Source organism: Dendropsophus ebraccatus, chromosome 7, assembly GCF_027789765.1.
Source record: "Dendropsophus ebraccatus isolate aDenEbr1 chromosome 7, aDenEbr1.pat, whole genome shotgun sequence".
Taxonomy (NCBI): Eukaryota; Metazoa; Chordata; class Amphibia; order Anura; family Hylidae; genus Dendropsophus; species Dendropsophus ebraccatus.
Genome location: NC_091460.1, coordinates 144,909,912 through 144,934,258, shown reverse-complemented (window position 1 = coordinate 144,934,258; position 24,347 = coordinate 144,909,912). Strand labels below are relative to the sequence as shown.

General features: G+C 43.3%; 1 protein-coding gene across 2 annotated transcripts in view; it reads left to right on the top strand.

Annotated features, from left to right (window-relative positions):
* SLC10A7 (solute carrier family 10 member 7) overlaps window positions 1–24,347 on the top strand; it is a 121,436-nt gene that overhangs the window by 23,069 nt on the left and 74,020 nt on the right. For both annotated transcript variants that reach the window (XM_069976878.1, XM_069976879.1), the window contains exons 4-5: window positions 475–550; window positions 18,788–18,826. In XM_069976878.1, coding sequence (XP_069832979.1) covers window positions 475–550; window positions 18,788–18,826 — 115 coding nt within the window. The remainder of the gene's footprint in view (window positions 1–474; window positions 551–18,787; window positions 18,827–24,347) is intronic.

Here is a 24,347-nt window from a genome sequence, read left to right as displayed (position 1 = left end):
AATCCCTGGCTTACAGCGATCTCCATTTAGGCAGCATCCATATAAGAGATGATTGACAGTGGGGACGTGCCGTGCACTACTTCCTGTTCCTTCTGCTGGTTGGTAGGGGTCTCCATAGACCTTCACTGTGACACATCGAAAGTTAATTTTTTTAACAATTTACAATCTGGTTGTTTTTTTGAGGCGTGTGCAGTTAATAAAATGAAATCTGCTGCGGATCCGCGGCAGAAAATCAGCTGCGGATCCGGTAAGTGTGAACGTAGGGTACAAACACACACACCGTATACGCAGCGTATTTACTGCTGCGATACGCAGCAGATACGCAGCAGATTAGATCTAAATAACTGAACACCGCATCAAATCTGCACCATCAAATCTGCTGCGTATTTGCTACATATCTGTATACGGTGTGTGTGTTTGTACCCTAAAGAGCTTTTTGTCTTCTTTTCCCTAACTTCAGTTCTGTTGTTTCAGGTTACAGACAGTTAGCTGTATGCCCCCTCCTGTCTCCTCAGCTGTCATTTTGACCAAAGCCGTTGGCGGCAATGAGGTGAGTGTGAATGTGTTTCTCTTGCTTCCTATACCATCCCATGATGCGCTGCTGCTTTGATGTTTCTTAGTTTGTTACCATTAGGTTTATATCCTCATACATCAAGCAGAAATCTATTAAAGGGAACCAGTCACCATGAAAATGCTCCCTAAACTATCAGCACCATGTTATATAGAGCAGAAGGAGCTGAGTGGAGTGATTATATATATATATATATATATATATATATATATATATATATATATATATATTATTGTATATAATCTGTATGGCAAAAGCTTCAGTATAACTTGAAATTTACGAGTTGAAATCCCTGATGTTTCCATCCTAAAGAGTCCAGTCCATTGAGTGATCCCACCCACTGGACTCCTTATCACAGAATGATCTAGTATTTCCATCAACAAGTTATAATTATACTGAATATTTTTCCACAATCTGCTCAGCTTTTTCTGCTCTATAACACGATCGCAATAGATTTGATGGCATTTTCTTGATGCCAGTTCCCTTTAAATAGTTTTCAAGAATTAGAAAAAAAAAACTAGCTGCTTTCCTCAGTTGTGTTTTTATGTTATTGCAGCTCTTTTTCATTGACGTAAAAGGAGCTGAGCTGTAATACCAAACACAAAGTAGCTTGTTTTTTTTCTAACTCTGGATAAATGGGCACTGTCACCCAAAAAAACAACAACTTTTGATGTGTTATAAAGACATATAAAAATTTGTTATGAAATCTTACACTTTAGATCTTGCGGGATGTGGTCAGCTCTCCCAAAAAACATGATTATTTATTAACTGTGACTTACCCAACCCTCCTGCTGCTGATTCACAGACTTCTTCCTATGCACAGTAATAGGTAATGGTGTGAAATCTGTCAGTCATCGGCAGGTGGGCAGGGCTGGCATGTGTGGTGTCTGGTAGTGCTAGGCATGTGCTATTCAATCCAGCTTCTTCTAAATTGCTTTAGGGTCCTATTCCACGGGCCGAGCAGGGCCCGATCAACGATGTAAAGGAGCGCTGATCTGCTAGATCGGTGCTCGCTTATTGGGCCTATTCCACGGCCCGATGATCGTTGAGCGAGGGCTGCAGGGACATCGTTACCGATGTCCTTGCAGCCCTTGCACCATATATTACCTGGCAGGTCTTCTCCTCCGTTCAGTCTTCCTCCCCGGGTTCCGCGGCGCAGCATCAACTCTGGTGCGGCCTGTCTGAGCTATCAGACCGCTCAGCCAATCACTGGCCGCGGTGGTCCTGGCCTGTGATCACGATCATCGGCTGATCGTTTTCTCTATTCCACCAAGCAATAATCGATTCGGCCGATTATCGCTCCCGTGGAATAGGCCCCTTACATTGCAGCTTGTCTGTTGTGTTTTCCTATAACAAATCATGCAATTTATTGGTCATGTGATTTGAGGATAATAAAGCACAAAAAGAGGCACATTCAAAATATGCAGTACAAATATAAAGAGAAACACAAAAAATGTGTTCTGTATTCTCAGTTATTGAACACGGGTAAAAATGCAGCTGGAATTGGGTCATGTCCCTGGATAATTCTGTGTGTGACACCATACTAATAGTGCCAGGGCTTGTGGAGAAAACCCCTGAGTGTTACTTCATCTCTCTCACAGGATGATTTGCAGCTTTTCCTCTTTTCAGTTTGTATATGGCAGGGGTGGGGAACCTCCGGCCCTTAAGAGCCTCTGATGTGGCCCGTGGATCGCCCTCCTGTATCTGGCAGGTGGCGCACACAGTATAATATCGATCACTGGGTCACCAGACACAGGAGGCTGCTGTGTACGCCGGCTCCTGTATGTCGGGGCAGCACAGGTCTTGCTTCTCCTGTGAGCAGTGCGCTATGACGTCATTTCATCATGCTCCACCTGTAGAAGAAGTAGTTCTGTGTTTTGAGACTCAAATGAGGCTCCACAGATTCTTTTTTGTACCTGTAGAAGAAGACATGTGCTGCTTTGACTTACAGGAGAAGGAAGAGGACCTGACCAGTGCAAGAGCAAGGGAAAGCTGAGAAGGTGGTTTGGATACGGACCAGAGGCACCATTGGGGATTAACTGCAGGACCAGGGGTATCATTGGGGATTAACTGCAGGACCAGGGGTATCATTGGGGATTAACTGCAGGACCAGGGGTATCATTGGGGATTAACTGCAGGACCAGGGGTTTATTATTGGGGATTAACTGCAGGACCAGGGGTATCATTGTTGATTAACTGCAGGACCAGGGGTATCATTGGGGATTAACTGCAGGACCAGGGGTATCATTGGGGATTAACTGCAGGACCAGGGGTATCATTGGGGATTAACTGCAGGACCAGGGGTATCATTGGGGATTAACTGCAGGACCAGGGGTATCATTGGGGATTAACTGCAGGACCAGGGGTATCATTGGGGATTAACTGCAGGACCAGGGGTATCATTGGGGATTAACTGCAGGACCAGGGGTATCATTGGGGATTAACTGCAGGACCAGGGGTATCATTGGGGATTAACTGCAGGACCAGGGGTATTTTTATGGGTTAACTGCAGGACCAGGGGTATCATTGGGGATTAAAGAAGCGGTCCACATTTTTTTTTCCATCCCTCTACCTTGGTGCATATACTCCCCAATGATGATCGTTGTCCCGCAGGGTGGCATCAGTCCTGTTCTGCAGCGCTTGCAAATACTGCTGGCATTGACGTCACAGCTGTTCCGACTCCTCTTCTGTATCCAGGGCTGTTGAAGGCCGGAACTAAGGGTCTCCAATGCATCTGTATGAGAGCGCTCTAATAGAGATGCATTAAAGACCTTGACTTACAGTCTCCTTAGCTGCAGAGCTGGAGCTGAAGAGGTCATGTGGGTGCCCACGGGATTTGAACGGTGCTGCAGGACCAGACTGGAGCCGCATCGCGGTACACTGATCATCATTAGTGACTACATGCAGCAGCGTGCAAAACTGGTGAATCTTGTGGGTTTAATTACAATACAGGGTACATTCGGGGTGGGGGCCCTTGAACGATTTTATAAATGCCTAAATGGCCCTCGACCAGAAACAGCTTCCCCACCCCTGATCTAAGCGGTTAAACAGCTGAGATACGAGGTATCTGTAATCCCCAGCATTAGAACTGGAGGAATTGCAGCCTGCATTGCACAGCGACACAGCAGTTGGCCGCCATAACAAGATGGTGGTCTAGCTTGTGCTCGGGGAAAGCCATATTGGCAGTCACCAATGCATTAATAAAATGAAAATATCTTGCCCTTCCATCCGTCTTTTCGTCTCTGGACGTGTATGATTGTGTGTATATATCTATAATGCATAGCCCATCCAATAGTGATGTAACGCGGAGCCTTGTAATACACAGCAGTGTCCTGCCCTCTAGCGCTTTCTCCCTAGCACATAACTAATTGCACTTTCCAATGATTCTTTGACAACTTTAGGGCAAGAACTAATAGTAACAAGCAAGAAATGTTCTACAAATTTGTCCCGATTCTGTTTGATGGGAATTATTTATATTTTTCTCAAAGCTAATGGAATAATGAACCGGAGCTGATTACTGGATCGGCTGCGCAGCCGACAGGCACGACCAGCCAGAACCTCATGCATGTTTGAACAGTGAGATGGTGTGTGGCGTTTTTCAGGTCACTTCAGATAGTTCTGATCTCCTTCTACCATCCGCCGAGTGGGTTAACAATCCTCCTAGTGAGCTCCGCTAACATCCACTGCTTTTGTTAGGACCCTCTTGTCTCTGTGTCATTTTTCCCTATCCATAATCCTTTGGGGCCGGATTAGTCTAAAACAGCAAAGTAGCCAGATGTCTGATTGTGAGCGAGTCCCAGAGGCCGGCTACGGAAGGCAACTGAATTCGTTCAGGGTTGCAGATCAAAGGTACCTGAGAATTACTTATGGGCTCGTAATTTGTGTCACATCTATTATTATCACACAGAGAAGACTTTGTGACACTTATTATTGGTACGTGCCGGAAAATCCAACACTGGACGCTTTTTATGGGAGATTGTGGCCGCAATGACAGCACATACTATTATACTATTATACTATTTTATTGCAGGGACGGTATGAATCCTATTGTGTCTTTGGCCTTTCCTATAAGTTTTGGAACGTTATTGGATCAGATACAATTATTGGTCGTCTAATAATCGGCTCCCAATTTTCCCAAACTGACTTGTCAATTAGGACGATTACTGATAGTCCTAATGTGACTGCGTAGCCCCTCCAGGGACGTCGCTTATAACATTCATGGACTCTATACATGACTATTATTCACCTTCAATTCTAGTTTAGGACAATGGCTCCAGTATCCTTGTTTTGTATTTTTTATTTTATTTCTTCCATCATTGATTCTGTACCCCAAGCTTCATATGATGCTCGAACATTTTCCAGTTTAGCAATGATCTGTAGCCCCATAGAGAATGCATTGGGTGCCAGCTCTGCATGCCTTGTACATATCATTTAAATTTGGGGATAATTCTGTCCTTGTTCTCAGGACTGGTGCAGATCCCGTGGCTCAGATCACCACTGGTCAGCTTGTATCACACGGACATATGTCTTAAAGAAAGAACTTCATTTTCAAGTTTCCAGCCATCCGAAGTCATGGCAATGGGTATATGTAGGCTGGTTAAAATGACATTCCCTATAACAGTATACTAACAATTGAAAATAGAAACAGGTTGGATAAAAACTGTTTCAGTATCTGTCAGAATTCAGGGGAAGAATTGCATTACTGACAAAGAAAATAGTCCAGGTTGTTAGCATAATGTTCAGTCAGATAGTATGTACTACCCCCCCCCCCCCATAAGGTAACACATCAGGATGGACCCTGCACTAATCGTATATACACTGCTCTGGCACATAAAGGACGACATCCTAGAGCTCAATGAATGAAATACTTAAGTTGCAATTTTTTATTGATTACATATGTTACTATGTTACTATGTTACATAGTGAATGCGTTGAGAACAATAAAACATAAAAATGATCAATGTAAATCAGAATTAATATCCCAGGGAGGTCTGTATTGATACTCGGTGGAAAATCAATTTACAGGCTGATCCAACTTCAGTAGAAACGCCTCAAGACAAGGTGTGTGTGCGCGCGGCCTCCATGTGTCTGTATGACCTCCCTACAAGGCCCGGGCATGCTCCTGATGAGGTGGCTGTATGACCTCCCTACAACACCCGGGCATGCTCCTGATGAGGTGGCCGATGGTCTCCTGAGGGATCTCCTCCCAGACCGGGACTAAAGCAGCCGTCAACTCCTGGACAGTCTGTGCTGCAACATGACGTTGGTGGATGGAGGAGACATGATGTCCCCGATGTGATCAATGGGATTTAGGTCTGGGGAACAGGCGGCCAGTCCATAGCTTCACTGCCTCCATCTTGCAGGAACTTGACACTCCAGCCACATTAGGTCTAGCATTGTCCTACATTAGGAGGAACCCCAACCGCAACAGCAGATGGTCTCACAAGGGCTCTGAGGGTCTCGCTACCTAATGGCAGACAGGCTACCTCTGGCAGCACATGGAGGGCTGTGCCGCCCCCCAAAAAAATGCCCCCCCCCCCATTACTGACCCACTGCCAGACCGCTCTTGCTGAAGGACGTTGCAGGCAGCAGATCGCTCTCCACGGCCTCTACAGTCACGTCTGTCACATGATGTGCGAACCTGCTCCCATCCGCATTTCTCTGGAAAACTCTAATCGCCCTGCACGGTGTTGGGCTGTGAGCACAACACTGACCTGTGGACGTTGGGCCCTCAGACCACCCTCGTGAGGTGAGAGCAATGACGAAATGCAAAAGTGACCAAAACAACAGACAAAGGATGAGAAGAGAGAAGTGGTCTGTGGCTGCCGGCCATTTCTACCTCTTAGGGTGGTATTACATGGGCCGATGGGGGCCCGATAATACCTGTAAACGAGCAGCGATCTGCTAGATCGTTGCTCGTTTACTTGGCCTATTACACGGCCCGATAATCGTTAAACAAGGGCTGCAGGGACATAGTTACCGATGTCCTTGCAGCCTTTGTTTAAACTGTATACATACCTAATCCATGGTCCAGGGTTCCTCTTCTTAACTTCTCCCCGGGTCCGCGCACTTCAGCTTCACAGCGGCTTGTCTCTGCTGACAGGCCGCTCGGCCAATCACTGGCTGCGGCGGTTCCGGCCTGTGATTGGCCGAGGGGCCTGTCAGCTGACACAGGCCGCTGAGAAGCCGGAGCGCACGGGAGCCGGTAAGAAGCTCTGAGGAAGAAGAACCCTGGACCATAAATTAGGTATGTATTCTTCTTTGCTAATCGTCAGTGTCGGCCGCGCACCGCTATTACATGTAGCGGTGCACGGTCGGCGCCCGACGATTATAGGTCTGAACTTATATCATCGGCTGACCGTTGTCTTGAGTACACGGAACGATAATCGGCCGATTATCGTTCTGTGTAATAGTACCCTTAGTTGTTCCATTTGCACAACAGCAGGAGAAATGGATTCACAGACAGCGTTGCTTCATAACTGGACAGGTTGGTTTCACAGACAGTGATTGATGTGGAGTCTCATTGTGTTGTTTAAGTGTTCTCTTTATTTTTTTGAGCAGAGTCAGTCTCTCCTGGGACAGGACCAGGTACACAAATGCTAGACATAGGTTCCAATCTGAGGAGATGGGTGGAGTGTATGACCAGGATGGAGGCAGCTAAGAGCAAAGAAACTGGATATGATTTCTAAGACTGGATAACCCCTTTAATTAAAGGGGTTTTCCAGTGCTACAAAAACATGGCCACTTTCTTCCAGAGACAGCACCACTCTTGTCTCCAGTTCAGGTGCGCTATGCAATTAAGTTTTATTCACTTTAATAGAACTGAGGTACAGAACCTGCACCCAAACTGAAGACAAGGGGTGCTCTCTCTGGAAGAAAGCGCCATGTTTTTGTAGCACTCAATAATCCCCTCAGACTTCTGACAGTTAACAGCAAAATCAAGTTTTCATTGTTGGTGGTTGGGGGTGGGGTTGAGTGCATGTTGCGAATGCATACACCACTCACTTGTTTTTCATGAGCAGAAGTATGGTGGGTGGCCGGGCTCAGCCCCTTCATTTTAGCAGTCGGTGAGGGTCTCAGCACCTGGACCGCTACCGATTGCAACTTATGCCACGTCACTGTGACATCTCAGAAGTTTAATTTAATGAACGTTTCCCTCTCAGGGCGTCCCTGGATACATAAAAATGTATAAAGAAATATGTATAAATTATAGTAGAAACAAGATACAGGTCATCTAGGCGTGGTTGATGCGCAGTAATTATAACTCTGAGGAGGGTGCAGGGTCTCCAGCGCTGGCCAGATGCTGAAAACATTAGGGTGCCTTTACACAGACAGATTTATCTGACAGATTATTGAAGCCAAAGCCAGGAATGTATTTACAAGAGAAACAGATTGCTGAACTCAGGGAGACCAGCCAAACAACAACACTGCCGGCTGCTAGTGAAAGCGCTCAATGCAGTGAAGTCCTAGGTGCATTGCCCCCTGGGAAACATGAATATGCAAAAGAGGAGTCCGTGGAGCCCCATCGAAGAGTCTCAAAACACAGGACTAGCCAGATATCCCTCCGGGAAGGACCCAGCCAAGGGGGCAGCAAATGCGCTTAATCATGGTCTTGATAGATGAATAAAAGTTATGTTTTAACAGTATCTTATGCAAAACTGTATGTGTGTGTGTGTATATATATATATATATATATATATATATATATATATGTCTGTTTTTAAGTGCTAAAATAGTGAAATAACTGTGTATTATGTGTATAAAAGCTTCTTATGCAGTAGTCTATGTTCTGTATAACAAAAAAACGTAGAAAAGATTATCATGCGGCACTCACCATTTCTTATGAAATAGTCTATATGTGACAAAAAATGTAAAATGTGTTGAGCCACACTTTGTTCACACATATTGGATTTTCACGCTATTTCCCCCCAAAAAGCATAAAAAAGGCGACACAAAAAGCCACTACCTAAGGGTGCCTTTACACAGAGAGATTTATGTGACAGATTTTTGAAGCCCAAGCCAGGAATGGATTTGAAATGAGGAGAAATCTCAGTCTTTCCTTTATTACCTGTTCCCTGTTTGCAGTCTGTTCCTGGCTTTGGCTTCAAAATTCTGTCAGATCAATCTCTCTATGTAAAGGCACCCTAAAGTAACCTCTTTCAGTTAGTCAATCCTTAACCCCTTAAGGCCAATGCCAATTTTCATTTTTGCGCTTTTGCTTTTTCCACTTTATGTTTAAAAGGCCATAGCACTTGCATTTTTCCACCTAGAAACCCACATGAACCCTTATTTTTTGCGCCACTAATTGTACTTTGCAATGACAGGCTGAATTTTTGCATAAAGTACACTGCGAAACCAGAAAAAGATTTAATGTGTGGTGAAATTGAAAAAAAAAAACGCATTTCTTTTATTTGGAGGGTATTTGTTTCTACGCCGTAAACTCTGGGGTAAAACTGCCTTGTTATGCATGTTCCACAAGTCGTTACGATTAAAACGATATATATAACATGTATAACTTTTCTTTTATCTGATGGCCTGTAAAAAATACAAACCATTGTTAACAAATATACGTTCCTTAAAATCGCTCCATTCCCAGGCTTATAACGCTTTTATCCTTTGGTCTATGGGGCTGTGTCAGGTGTCATTTTTTTGCGCCATGATATGTTCTTTCTGTCGGTACCTTGATTGCGTATATACGACTTTTTGATCGCTTTTTATTACAATTTTTCTGGATTTGATGCGACCAAAAAATGCGCAAATTTGCACTTTGGGATTTTTTGGCGCTTATGCCGTTTACCGTGCGAGATCAGGAATGTGATAAATTATTAGTTCGGGCGATTACGCACGCGGCGATACCAAACGTGCGTATGTTTGTTTATTTATTTTTATTTATAACATGGGAAAAGGAGGGTGATTCAAACTTTTATTAGGGGAGGGTTTTTTTTTTTTTTTACTTTTACACATATACTAGAAGCCCCCCTGGGGTTAGGGTTATTCCCCCTGGGGTTAGGGTTATTCCCCCCTAGAGGACTTCTAGTATATGCACTCTGATCTCTCATTGATCTATGCTGTATATAGTTATACAGCATAGATCAATGAGATAGGCACTCAATTGCGTTCGGCTGCTGCAGCCAGAAGCAACAGAGTGACGAGTTGGGATCAGCGCCATTACGGCGCAGACCCCGGCCAGCAGCAGACATGGAGATCGCTCCCGGGGGGCCGATCTCCGCTACTAGACCACCAAGGATCGGGCTGCATAAGTAATCAGATGGAGCTGTCAACTTTGACAGCTGCATCTGATTACTTTATTAGCGGGCATGGCGATTGGACCGTACCCGCTAATAGCTACGGTCCCGGGCTACATGCGGCACCCGGGACCGCGGCGGTTCAGAGTGGGGTCGTCGCGTGGCCCCCCTCTGAACTCCCCGAGGCGGCCACAGGGCGTAAATATACGCCCTGTGTCGTTAAGGGGTTAAAGAGGTACTCTGGCAAAAAATCTTTCACATCCACTGGTTTCAGAAAGGTATATAGATTTGCAATGTACTTCTATTAAAAAAATCTCCAATCTTTCAGTACTTATCAGCTGCTGTATGTCCTGCAGGAAGTGGTATATTCCTTCTTTATAGATTGGAAGCCCTCCCGGGCAGGGTTCTCTTCCCCATGTACCAGTCTGCCATTTGCATTCATGTAATGTGTTTTGACCCTGTAATGTTCTTATTTGTTACTCCTGTCGCCTGTATAGCGCTCTGGAATTAAGGGCGCTTTATAAATAAATAAATAAATAAAATAATAATAATAATATTCTCTCCAGTCTGACACAGTGCTCTCTGCTGCCACCTCTGTCCATGTCAGGAACTGTCCAGAGCAAGAGAGGTTTTCTATGGGGATTTGCTGCTCTGGACAGTTCCTGACATGGACAGAGGTGGCAGCAGAGAGCAGTGTGTCAGACTGGAGAGAATGCACCACTTTCTGCAGGACTACAGCAGCTGGTAAGTACTGGAAGACTGGAGATTTTTAAGTTAAGTAAATTACAAATCTATATAACTTTCTGAAACCAGTTGATTTGAAAGAAAAAGTTTTTTTTTTACCAGAGTACCCTGTTAATATACATTGTGCTGGTAGTTAATGCATAGACGACTAATCACTTTTGTAGACCCAGTAATATGTATTAGTGATTGGTTTATGTCCTTGAGATGTTGGTTACAGATCACGCTTGTCCTTGGGTCAAATGAGAGAAATTGAGAGCGGCCTATGAGGTTGGGTGACGGCGCCGTCATGCAGAAAGCTGCGTGTAAGGAATTAATAGGTCAAGTGTAAGAAATGCACAAAATGGACATAAAAATAAGGATTGGTGTATTTATCAGCCAGGTAATTGTGCGTTTGGCTGTGGATGCGGCTCAGGCTATTGAGTAGTCTATAACTGGCAGGGGTTGACAGGCGGCTTGGGCTGGGGTCTGCACAGGAGGCCTACCTAATATGCTGTCTGCCCTAAGGGCCTATGGGAGCGCAGCTGGATTATTATGTTAATGCGTCAGCCTCCTGCCCTCTTCCTATCCCAGCTGGGCTCCCTGTTGTTCGGCTCGGCTTTCTCCTGACAGTATAGTAATATGCTTCATGATTGAAAGGGCAAAAGGCCTCAAAAAAGGAAAAAAAAAAACAGGTCTACAAAGAGATGTCAGTGAGCGGGTGGAGAGATTTCTTCCCGTCAGCATCTGAGGAGCAGGGATGGAAATTGACATCTAGGTGGCCGGAGTTTAGGAAATCCCTGTTTACCATGAGTAATGAGGTAAATGTGAAGAACCAACCGGACGGGCCGCGGCATTTCTCAGTGCTAAGTGTATGAGGTGGTGGATATAGTGGTAGCGCCCTCTCAGCAGGTCACCCAGACGCTCCACAACAGCAAATCCCGCGGCTAGTCAGACATCAGTATAGTCCTGGATTGGAGCATGCTGAGGCTGTTCTGCCAATCAGGAGCCTAGGAAAGTAGAATGTCAACTCCTGCGGCTTCTTGATTGTAACCCAGCTTTCCAAGAGAATGAAGAGGATAATAAAGCAATGGCATATATCCACCCTGATGAATTACTTTACTGAACCCTCAGAAGTCCGGGGGAGGCAAAAAAAAAATTAACTTATGGCGGTCATAGTCACCTGTCTCGGCACCCGCACAGCTTCGTGTCCCGCCACATTCCTCGGTGTGAACGTACCCCTACACTACAGCTGTTGTGGCATAATAGGAATTATCTGCTGCATAAAAGTAAAATGTCCACTCAGCACTGTGATAAAAAACAAAAAAAACCACAACTTTTCCAACTTGTCTCCATGCCAGGAGGACGGTTGCACAGCACGCAGTAGCTCACAGCTTGGAAATGGTATCATCCCTTAGCCGTGTCTGGGGCTATGTTCACACTACATTCAAAAAAAGGGGAAAATACGTCCGTTTTTGCCGTGATCTAACAGACCTCAATGCAATGTATTGGAGCCAATGGAATGACGGTCGTCCAATGCACTCGGTGTCTGCGCGGATGTCAGAATAATGATCATGTCTATTATTTTCGGACATCTTTTGCAAAAACCGGATGTTATTTTTGTAGTTGGTCACACACAGTTTTCTTTTTTCAACGTCTCTCTCTTTCTCTCTCTTTTTTTAAGGAGAAAAGACCAAAGATTGGCAGGAGGAAGCATGGGCGGCAGTGTGAGAAAAAGGCCGACACCTAGTGACCCCATGTTTAGGGCTGATGTCTATTACAACGCTACTTGGGATTACAATCCCTATTGATTTATTTAAAACAAACGGTGACACTGCCTCTTTAATAAACAGTCGGTGAATTCCTCTGCGGAGTGTTATTATATCCTGTATTGTACAATCTGTGAGGCAGGACATTCAGGAACACCTGTCACCTGTCTCAGTAAATAAGTAGCGCTGACTCATCGGCTCTTCTAGCTTTGTGCGGTACTATTGTTCTTTCTAGATAGGATGCTACATAGTAGGGATGAGCGAACTTCCTGAACACGTATCCATGTTTTCCAGACAGGACTGCATCACACTTCTCTAGCCACTGAGAGCCAAATGCTGAGCGCTCAGACGAACCTGAACCTTCGAGGTTCCCTCATCACTCATCATCTCTCATCACTACTAGGGTATGTGCACACTGAGGAATAGGCAAGGAATGAGGGTATGTACATACTAAGGAATCCGGGAGGATTCCACAGCTCGCCCCCCGCTCATGGCTGCATTCATCTCCGCCCATACCATAGACACCGCTCAATGGTCAGGCAGATTCCGCTGTCCACCCAAGAAATGAACCTGTTGACTGGATCTGCCTGACCGTAGAATAAAGTTTATGGGACCGCTGGGGGTGAGCTGCCGGATCCGCAGTAGGTGATCCGCCCGGATTCCTTAGTGTGCACATTACCTTGAAGAGAAAAGTTTTCTGCATAAAAAATTCCCCGCCTTGGGCCTTTGCACAATGAGTAAAAAAGGTGTAAGTTAGCAGCGGAATTTGCTTGTCATTCTGTCTTATTGCTTCAATGGGATTTCTTGTGTGCCTCTGCTCTCCGCATGCTCATTCTTTGAGCGAAGAGCAGATGTGCATGAGAAATCCCACTGAATGAAGAGGACAAGCAGAATCCGCCGATAAATTCCGCCTCTTATACTCCGCTCTGGCAGAATCGGAGCAGAATTTTAGCAGAATGCAAGTAGAATTCAAGCCCCATTGACTTCTATGGAATTCCTCTAGCGGAATCCAACCAAGGTATCCACGTGTCCATTCTTTGAGCAGAAACTTCTCATTAATTCTGCTGTGTGAACAACAGAGTGGAAATCCTATTCAACACAATGGGACATTGCTTATATTTTATGGGAGGAATTTAAAGTGGAAATTTAGATTGGATTCCGCTTAAGACTCCTCACCTATTCCTCACATATCCCTAAAATAGCAAACTGGGTGTCACTAGTTGGGGTGAGGTTGTCTTTGCGCCGGACGCTTTGTCAGTGTCAGTGTTTAGCGTGTAGTGGGCAGATTTAGGACAATTGTGCGGCCCTGTGCGCTCTTTGTTGGAGTCGTAACTTTTGTTTGCCTTTTTGTTGTTTTTGTTTGATTCTAGATGCTCAGCCTGTATGACAGATGCATTATGATCTGCTCAGTGAACCGACTTATTCTTCTAGCCCAAATCCTTCATCTCTTACAGACTAGCGCAGCGCTGTATGCCATACAGTCCTAGCCGCCAAAAGTATCAGGAATCTAATAGAAAAGAACAGAATAAAAACCTGAACAGAACTTTACTGACCGTGCTCTTCCAGAATAAGTTGATTTGGATGTGAATATTAATGTAATTATTTAAAGTTAAAAATTTAAGCATTTTTGCTGTATACTTTTATTAACCTCTTTAGTTTGTTTTTCCATAGAAAAGAGCAGCTGAACAAGGGGTTAAAAATAGATATAATGGTTCGGAGTCAGGCGCCAAGATTTACTTGCCAGAGATTTGTAATTTACTTCTGTGAAAAAATCTCCTGTCTTCCAGTACTTATCAGCTGCTGTATGTCTTGCAGGAAATATGTATTCTTTCCAGTCTGACACAGTGCTCTCTGCTGCCACCTCTGTCCATGTCAGGAACTGTCCAGAGAAGAAGAGGATTTCTATGAGGATTTGCTGCTGCTCTGGACAGTTCCTGACATGGACAGAGGTGGCAGCAGAGAGCACTGTGTCAGACTGGAGAGAATACACCACTTCCTGCAGGACATACAGCAGCTGATAAGTACTGGAAGACTAGATATTTTTAATAGAAGTAAATTACAAATCTCTGGCACTTGCTGGGACCAGTTGATTTGAAAGAAAAAGATTTTTGCCAGAGTACCCCTTTAAATGCATATTGAGAATTTGGCCTGTAGCATTTCAGTTTTGTAATTGTGTTACCATCATCGCGTTCTCCTCCTGGATCGGTGGGAAGCGGACGTCCATGTGTCAGCGTTCCACATTAGCCGGTGTTTTATAGGCACGTTTAGCTTATGGCTAGTTTTATTTAACTATTAGCTCCATCTCTTTGGGTGGCGGAGTGCCTGGATTCTTTTGTATGCATTTAAACAGTCTTTTTAAAAGCCCGGGTGTATTTCAGCAAGTCTCCCTCACAATATCCCATTCACCCGTAAGAATTGCGGAGAGTCATGGTCTGAGCGTTTTGTAAAGAGTGCTCGCTGAAGATTTCTTTTATTAACTGTCATCATCTTCATAATATATGTCCAAATATCCGAAGTATAATAACTACATGTGAGAATAATAGGCCCCTTATGAGAGGTGGAAGTCATTCAGGATAGTCAGTGACTAATGGGGGCTGTGAGCGAGTAACACGCTCAGATTGTCCTCTTTACACTCTCTCTTCTGTGTCATTCCCATATGTCAGTGACTCGGCTCCCGTCTTATTACAGCTTCCACAAGAGGATTTTCAATGTCCTGTTTATAATCCCTTTTTACAATGGTTTTTATTTTGTTAGCGATGCAGATGTGGTACAGCAGCGTGGAACACGTGTAAAGAATACTGGCTATAGAAAGCTGGTTTGTTAGGTTCACACTACTTTTATGCAATCCGTTTTTTTTCATCCGTTTTTGCAAAAAACTGATGGGACAATGGATGCATTTGCCTCAGGTGTCATAATCTGCTGCAAAGGGGTCAGAAGAACTACATGAGTAACACTGATACCAAATACTTATATGTCCCAGGGGTTATATAACAATGCATTCTAGCTGCAGGCAAGATTTTGTTGCGATTGGTTCCCCAATCCCCAATATACACTTATTACGGGAAAGGCTTATAAAGTGCTTTTTTCCCCTGCACTTACTACTGCATCAAGGCTTCACTTCTGGATAACATGGCGATGTCACTTCCTGGATAACATGGCGATGTCACTTCCTGGATAACATGGCGATGTCACTTCCTGGATAACATGGTGATGTCACTTCCTGGATAACACGGCGATGTCACTTCCTGGATAACACGGCCATGTCACTTCCTGGATAACATGGTGATGTCACTTCCTGGATAACATTGAGATGTCATGACTCCCAGAGCTGTGCGGGCTGTGGCTGCTGGAGAGGATGATGGCAGGGGGATGCTCAGTGTCCCTCCAGTTCCCTGTGTCCCTCAGTGTCCCCCTGCCATCATCCTCTCCAGCAGCCACAGCCCGCACAGCTCTGGGAGTCATGACATCACCATGTTATCAATGAAGTGACATCACCGTGTTATCCAGGAAGTGATACCACCGTGTTATCCAGGAAGTGATATCACCATGTTATTCACGACATGACATAATCATGTTACCCAGGAAGTGACATCACCATGTTATCCAGGAAGTGGCATCACCGTGTTACCCAGGAAGTGGCATCACCGCGTTACCCAGGAAGTAACATCACCGTGTTACCCAGGAAGTGACATCACCGTGTTACCCAGGAAGTGACATCACCGTGTTACCCAGGAAGTGACATCACCATGTTACCCAGGAAGTAAAGCCTTGATGCAGTAGTAAATGCAGGAAAAAAGCACTTTATAAGCATTTCCTGTAATAAGTGTATATTGGGGATTTGTATAACTTTTGGGGGGCAATACAATACTTTAATAAAAGCTTTTGCCGGACTTCTCCTTTATACCCAACTAGGGTCCCATAAAATGGAGATCTTAGGCTGCATTCACACGTTTTGCGTTCTGTCTGTGAAACAGGGACAACACAAACGTTGAATGCCCAACCTGGCATCATGTATCAAAATCATCCCGGCAGCGGGGGAACTGTTTGGATTGTTGCGGCACTGTACTGACACAGCTGCACGGCTGTATCCTTACAGTGCCTCAGAGATTCAAACAGTTTTCCCGCTGCCGGCATGATATTGATACACGATACCAAGTAACAACTTACCTCTCCTCTATGGTTCAGCGGCTGCATCACCCTCGCTGGGCTTCGGGATCTCTGGGGTGTCCACATCATGACCCGGGTGATGGACTGGGGTGAGACGCTGCTCCACTTACTTATTGGCACCCGATACTATAAGCTGGAACAAGCATTTCCACCCAAGTAGAGACGTCATCACAACTCAGGGTGGGGGAAATGACTTCCGGCGGGGGTCTCGAGGCCGGTCCAGCTCGGCTTGGGGAGAGGTAAGTTGTTACTTGAAAACAATTCCCCCCTAACGTCTGCCGGCTTTTAGAAAACGCCAGACTTCTTCTTTATCATAAAATGGCCGTATTTCTGCCTCAGAGTGACGTCCATCCAAAAACACCGCTAAAAAGGGACGTGGTGTAAACATGGCCTTGGTTACTCTTATACCCCTCCCCCTTTCTACATTCACCAGCACATACTGAGCACATGGACATCTCTTTACTGTAATGTTTGTTGTGACATCATCATTTACATTATATTCTCACTTATTGGTACAGAAGAATCCCCCGAGACACGTGTCACACACCAGTGATTCCAAGTCGTACGTAGACACAGTGTGAACTCAGCCTAAGTGTTTCATGCTTGATCAGTCGCACTGCATTACACTGCAGAAAAAGCTATGCGGTAGTATTTATACTGAACCACAGAAAGTGTGTGTGTGTATATATATATATATATATATATATATATATATATATATATATATATATATATATATATATATATAATCACACTGTGGTTTTCAAGGAGATGATTAGTAATCTGGTAGTGTGATGACATGAGACAAAACACTGATGGAGTCTCCCACTTGATGCTGCCCCCTTGTGGCATTATTACAAATTACACTTTATTTAGGTTCCAAAAAGGGAAAAAATCTCTTATAATTCAATTTTCCAGACAAACAAGTTAATAGAATTCTCTATAGATAGTTAATTTTCCTCAGCATTATTCCTGATTTCAGCTTTACTTTGGTTTAAAATAAATTTAGTTTTTTTTTTTTGTCTAAAAGAAAAAAAAAATGTGAATGTGGACACATTTTTCATACATATTACAGCAAACTGTACTGTACGCCACTGTAGATATGTGTTTATATAGCAAATGGGCATCTTAAAAATTATGAAAATGAAATTCAAATGATCCGAAAGTTTTATATCTTTTCAGGATTTAAAGGGTTTGTTTCACCATCCCTGGGGTGGGAGATAACTGCTTGTTGGTTTACAGTGCGGTGCTGCGGCTGTGAATCTGCCAAACAGTTTATATCCATCAATGTTTTCTTTGGAAAACCCATTTAATGGTGCAGTCACACAGCTTGATTTATCTGACAGATTATTGAAGCCAAAGCCAAATGTAGAGGGGGGAGGGGAACCCTGCTAAATGTAGAGGGGGGAGGGAAACCCTGCTAAATGTAGAGGGGAGAGGGGAACCCTGCTAAGTGTAGAGGGGGGAGGGGAACCCTGCTAAATGTAGAGGGGCCCTGCTAAATGTAGAGGGGGGAGGGGAACCCTGCTAAGTGTAGAGGGGGGGGGGGGCTCTGCTAAATCCATTAGCATTAATCTTATTACATTAGCTGCAAGTATTAGGCCGTGTTTCCACATATTGGATTATCAGCAACATTGTGCGGCTTTTGGGGAAGAAGTTTGGGCAAAATTTCTACACTCTTTGGATCATATTTCCAACACATATGGGGTAACCCCGCCTCAGGGATGTATGAGATCACTCGTGGTGCACTATATTTCTGGAAATCACATGCATTATTGTATTTTTGTTTTGTTACAATATTCCCCAAAAATCGTGCTACAAATGTTTCATTAGAGCACAACATGGAAGTTGCATTTACAAGTCTGAGAAGTGATTACTGCGTCATTTTGTGGTGTGATATTGATGTATTTTCCTGTGTATGTTGAAATAGCAGCTACGATACCCCAGCTGCTTCACGTGCTCCAACCACTCATGGGCAGGTCTGCACCGTAAAGGTCCCTTACACCCTGTACTTTAGTTGGCTGTCGTATAAGGTGTATGGGGCTCTCCTGACAGTACACTGACAGAGGCTTGATTGAAAATCGCTTACCAACCCCTTTGTTTTCTGAGAGATAAGCCACAGTCAGGGCTCTCTGGTGACAGCTTATGGGAGGTCCATTATATATAATGTGCTGTCACACCCCTTATTATATGTTACCAGTTACTATATGCTACCAGTTACTATATGCTACCCGTTAATTATATGCTACCCGTTAATTATATGCTACCCGTTATTATATGAGGACATTAATAAGCTGTTTCTTATTTTTCTACAGGCCGCTGCTATATTTAATTCCGCATTTGGGAGTTTCTTGGTAAGTCCAGCTCACATAGTGTGGTGACTATAATGGGATTGATTTTGTGTACTGCCGAACCACAATGTGGAGGGGGGACGTTAAAGGAGATGTCCGCAGAAAATTTTTATAAAAGTATTGTATTGCCCCTCAAAAGTTATACAAATTCCCAATATACACTTATTACGTGAAATGCACATAAATTGCTTTTTCCCTGCACTTACTACTGCATCAAGGCTTCACTTCCCAGATAACATGGGGATGTCACTTCCTGGATAACATGGGGATGTCACTTCCTGGATAACATGGGGATGTCACTTCCTGGATAACATGGGGATGTCACTTCCACAGATAATATGGTGAGTCACAACCCGACTCCCAGAGCTGTGCGGGCTGTGGCTGCTGGAGAGGATGATGGCAGGGGGATTCTCAGTGTCCCTACAGTGCCCTGTGTCCTTCAGTGTCCCCCTGCCATCATCCTCTCCAGCAGCCACAGCCCACACAGCTCTGGGAGTCTGGTCGTGACATCACCATGTTACCCAGGAAGTGACATCACCATGTTACCCAGGAAGAGAAGCCTTGGTGTAGTAGTAGTAGTAGTTAGTGCAGAGAAAAAAGCACTTCATGTGCATTTCCAGTAATAAGTGTATATTGGGGATTTGTATAACTTTTGGGGGGCAATACAATACTCTTAATAAAAATTTTCGCTGGACTTCTCCTTTTAATGGGCTCCTGCGCGTGCCACACTCCTCCCCACATATAAACACTTCCCTTATTGTAATGAAAATCCTTTACTGCCGCTAACTGTCCTAATGAAGACGGACGCCAATACAATGATTTATATTCTTATTGTCTCTAATGAGCCATATTGGATCTCTATTATGGTGCCAGTGTAGCGGAGACCCCGGCACAGAGTCAATGATTGAGGGTCCTCCATCTCCGCCGCAGCCTCTCTCGGGGATTAGTATACTCCGCTCTCTGACTTTATTGCATATACATTGATTATTGCTTAAAGGAACACAAGGTCTGGTGTTGGCTGGAGATGGAGTGCTTATTGCAGATTAGCTATAGGGCAGTGATGGATCCTGGGAGAATAATACTCAGACACGATGAGACCATGATGTGGTGGAAAGGAAGAACATGTGCACAGTAAAAGAGAAGTCTGGCTAAAATTTTTATTAGAGTATTGTATTGCCCCTCAAAAGTTATACAAATTCCCAATATACACTTATTACGGGAAATGCACATAAATTGCTTTTTTCCCTGCACTTACTACTGCATCAAGGCTTCACTTCCTGGAAAACGTGGTGATGTCACTTCCTGGAAAACGTGGTGATGTCACTTCCATTGAAAACGTGGTGATGTCACTTTCTGTAAAACGTGGTGATGTCACTTCCTGGATAAAATGGTGATGTCACTTCCTGGATAACTTGGTGATGTCACTGCCGGGATAACATGGTGATGTCACGACTCCCAGAGCTGTGCGGGCTGTGTCTGCTGGAGAGGATGATGGCAGAGGGATGCTCAGTGTCCCTCAGTGTGCCTCTGCCATAATCCTCTCCAGCAGACACAGCCCGCACAGCTCTGGGAGTCGTGACATCACCATGAGCCTTGATGCAGTAGTAAGTATAGAAAAAAAGCACTTAATAAGCATTTCCCATAATAAGTGTATATTGGGGATTTGTATAACTTTTAGGGGGCAATACAATACTTCAATAAAAATTTCGCCAGACTTTTCCTTTAATGAGTGAACATGTCAATGGCGGAGTGGGCCGGAGACGTCCTATTGAATGATTGGGACAGACGAAACGTGAAGTCCACTTGAAATTCCGCACAATTTCTGTAGTGTGAACGTTCCCTTAGATATTGAGTTGTTTGTTAAAACTGAGATCCGGAGGGTTTTTATAACTCAGTCCCACAGTACAGCTTGTATATAGATGGTCAGCAGGGATTTGACCTCCCGAATGAAAGGATCAGAGCCATCTTTACCCAAGATGCAGTTGCACGTCCATCCTGCACACGTACACATGACTCTTGTTTGCACTTTGAAATTATGTGACTGCGGAGTGCAAACAGGCCCCAACCATAGACGTGACATATAAACCCATATTACCTTATCGATGGGAAGATTTGTTTGACTTGCTGACCCTTTCGGGTTATTTCAAAGCTTTATGTCCTGGTGATTCCCAAAACAGAAAAAAAATCTATTGTAATTCTTTTTTCTTTACTCAACCATATTTGTATGGCTTTCCAGACACGCTGTTCTGATGATACTATACTATACGCCTCTGATATTATACACCTCTGATCATACTATACTATACGCCTCTGATCATACTATAATATGGGCCTCTGATGATACTATACTATGTGTTCTGATGATACTATACTATACACCTCTGATGATACTATACTATACGTCTCTGATGATACTATACTATACGTCTCTGATGATACTATACTATACGTCTCTGATGATACTATACTATACACCTCTGATGATACTATACTATGTGTTCTGATGATACTATACTATACACCTCTGATGATACTATACTATACGTCTCTGATGATACTATACTATACACCTCTGATGATACTATACTATACACCTCTGATGATACTATACTATGTGTTCTGATGATACTATACTATACACCTCTGATGATACTATACTATACGTCTCTGATGATACTATACTATACGTCTCTGATGATACTATACTATACACCTCTGATGATACTATACTATACGCCTCTGATGATACTATACTATGTGTTCTGATGATACTATACTATACACCTCTGATGATACTATACTATGTGTTCTGATGATACTATACTATACACCTCTGATGATACTATACTATACTATGTGTTCTGATGATACTATACTATACACCTCTGATGATACTATACACATCTGATGATACTGTACTATACACCTCTGATGATACTATACACATCTGATGATACTGTACTATACACCTTTGATGATACTATACACCTTTGATGATACTATACACCTTTGATGATACTATACACCTTTGATGATACTATACACCTCTGATGATTATGATACTATACACCTCTGATGATACTATACGCCTCTGATGATACTATACTATACACCTCTGATGATTACTATACTATACACCTCTGATGATTACTATACTATACGCCTCTGATGATTACTATACTATACACCTCTGATGATTACTATACTATACACCTCTGATGATTACTATACTATACGCCTCTGATGATACTATACGCCTCTGATGATACTATACTATACACCTCTGATGATTACTATACTATACGCCTCTGATGATTACTATACTATACGCCTCGGATGATTACTATACTATACGCCTCGGATGATTACTATACTATACGTCTCTGATGATACTATACGTCTCTGATACTATACGCCTCTGATGATTACTATACTATACGCCTCTGATGATACTATACTATACACCTCTGATGATTACTATAATATGGGCCTCTGATGATACTATACGCCTCTGATGATACTATATTATACACCTTGGATGATACTATACACCTCTGATGATACTATACTATATGCCTCTGATACTATACACCTCTGATGATACTATATTATACACCTCGGATGATACTATATTATACACCTTGGATGATACTATACTATATGCCTCTGATACTATACGCCTCTGATGATACTATACTATACACCTCTGATGATACTATACACTTCTGATGATACTATACGCCTCTGATGATACTATACTATACACCTCTGATGATTACTATACTATACGCCTCTGATGATACTATACTATACGTCTCTGATGATACTATACGTCTCTGATGATACTATATGCCTCTGATGATTACTATACTATACACCTTTGATGATACTATACACTTCTGATGATACTATACTATACACCTTTGATGATACTATACGCCTCTGATGATACTATACTATACACCTCTGATACTATACATATATGGGGTTTTTGGCATGCCCCCCCCCCCCCCCCACTCGTTTCTTTACAAAATCATTTTGCTAAACATTGCCCATCCCCAATTAAAATGCATTGCCTTTAAGAACTAATTGTTTTAGAAAACTGTTATGTTTTTTTTTGTTTTTTTTTTTTTACTCAGTGGGTAATAACTAATTATGGATGAATTTAATTTACATAAATTTCAGGCCAAGAGAATATCTCTGGATAGTACCGTGGAGAATTCCTTTAAGTTGAGCCAGTAATGTCATTATCTCCTCCTCTCATTTAAACTGCTCGCTTTACAATAATTGTACAGCTTAATAAGTGATTTGATTTCTCCCCTTGATGAGGTTTTAATAAAATTTGATGGTGTTTCAACATAGCTAGTTATCAAAGGGGCCGGTCCTGGCAGCAGGCGTATAGATATCCCCTGGGAAGGCGAGTGTCTGCTCTGTGTGCGCCACATGGCAGGACCTGTGTCTGGGACCACATAGCGGCACTCGCCTCCATTCACCATGGTAAGAGGATTTCAGCTTATTTATTAGGAGTATTTATAATATTAGAGCCTTGTCGTATGTATAGAGTCATTTATAAGGACTATACCTTCTCACCATCATTTCCTAAATACATTTAATTATTTGGGATTATTCCCTATGCAGGAGGGGTAATCGTGTAATAAAGTGACAGCGCTGTGAAGAATACTGATTCTCCCCAGAGGGAAGTCAGAGGGATTTGACGGCTTTATTATCTAATCACTAGAGAACAATGCAATTATCATCTTAAAGGGAATGTGTCACCTAAATTTTCGTTTATTGATTACAGTCACAGACTAAAACCTTTTCTTTTATTTTAATCTGTTTCTATTTTCTGACTTGAATTTTTTTTTATAATTTCACTTTTTGTATGTTATGGGGGCGGCCATATTGTCTGAGCTGTTCTTAACAGCATTTATTGACATGCTTTACAGTAAGCCTCATGGATATAGATGACAATAGACAGACTGTCTCCTTGAGGTGAATATGAGACATCACTGAGCGCGCTCTGTGACCTGTTAAGAGGTCATTCCACAGGGAGCTGCTATTGTCTCCCCTATCTACTGGTGTCACATGACGCTGCAATGCTGTACAGATCACTTTACAGCAGTCTCCTCCTATCACCACAAACACAACAGGAAGTCTCAGCTTAGTTTTAGCCCCAGTGGTGAGAAAGAGAACTGCAAAATATCAGGATTATTATATAATATAGGTAGAAAAATAGAAAATTTGAAAAAAAAAAAGTGACCAAAAATCTGTTTAACATAAAGACATTACTTACACAATAAGTCATTTTCTGATGACACTGTCTCTTTAAGGGGTATCCCAGGGACTATTTTGTAAATGTAACTATGGTAAGGCAGGGCTGACAGGCGTCAACATAAGGAAGTACCCACTCAGTGCTGTCTAACAAGTACCCAGTGAACGGCTGGCAGATACTTTCTATTGTTTGGACTGACAACAGGAAGTTCTGTCCAGCGGGACCAAAAGGTAATCAAAGTCTTCTTTTTTT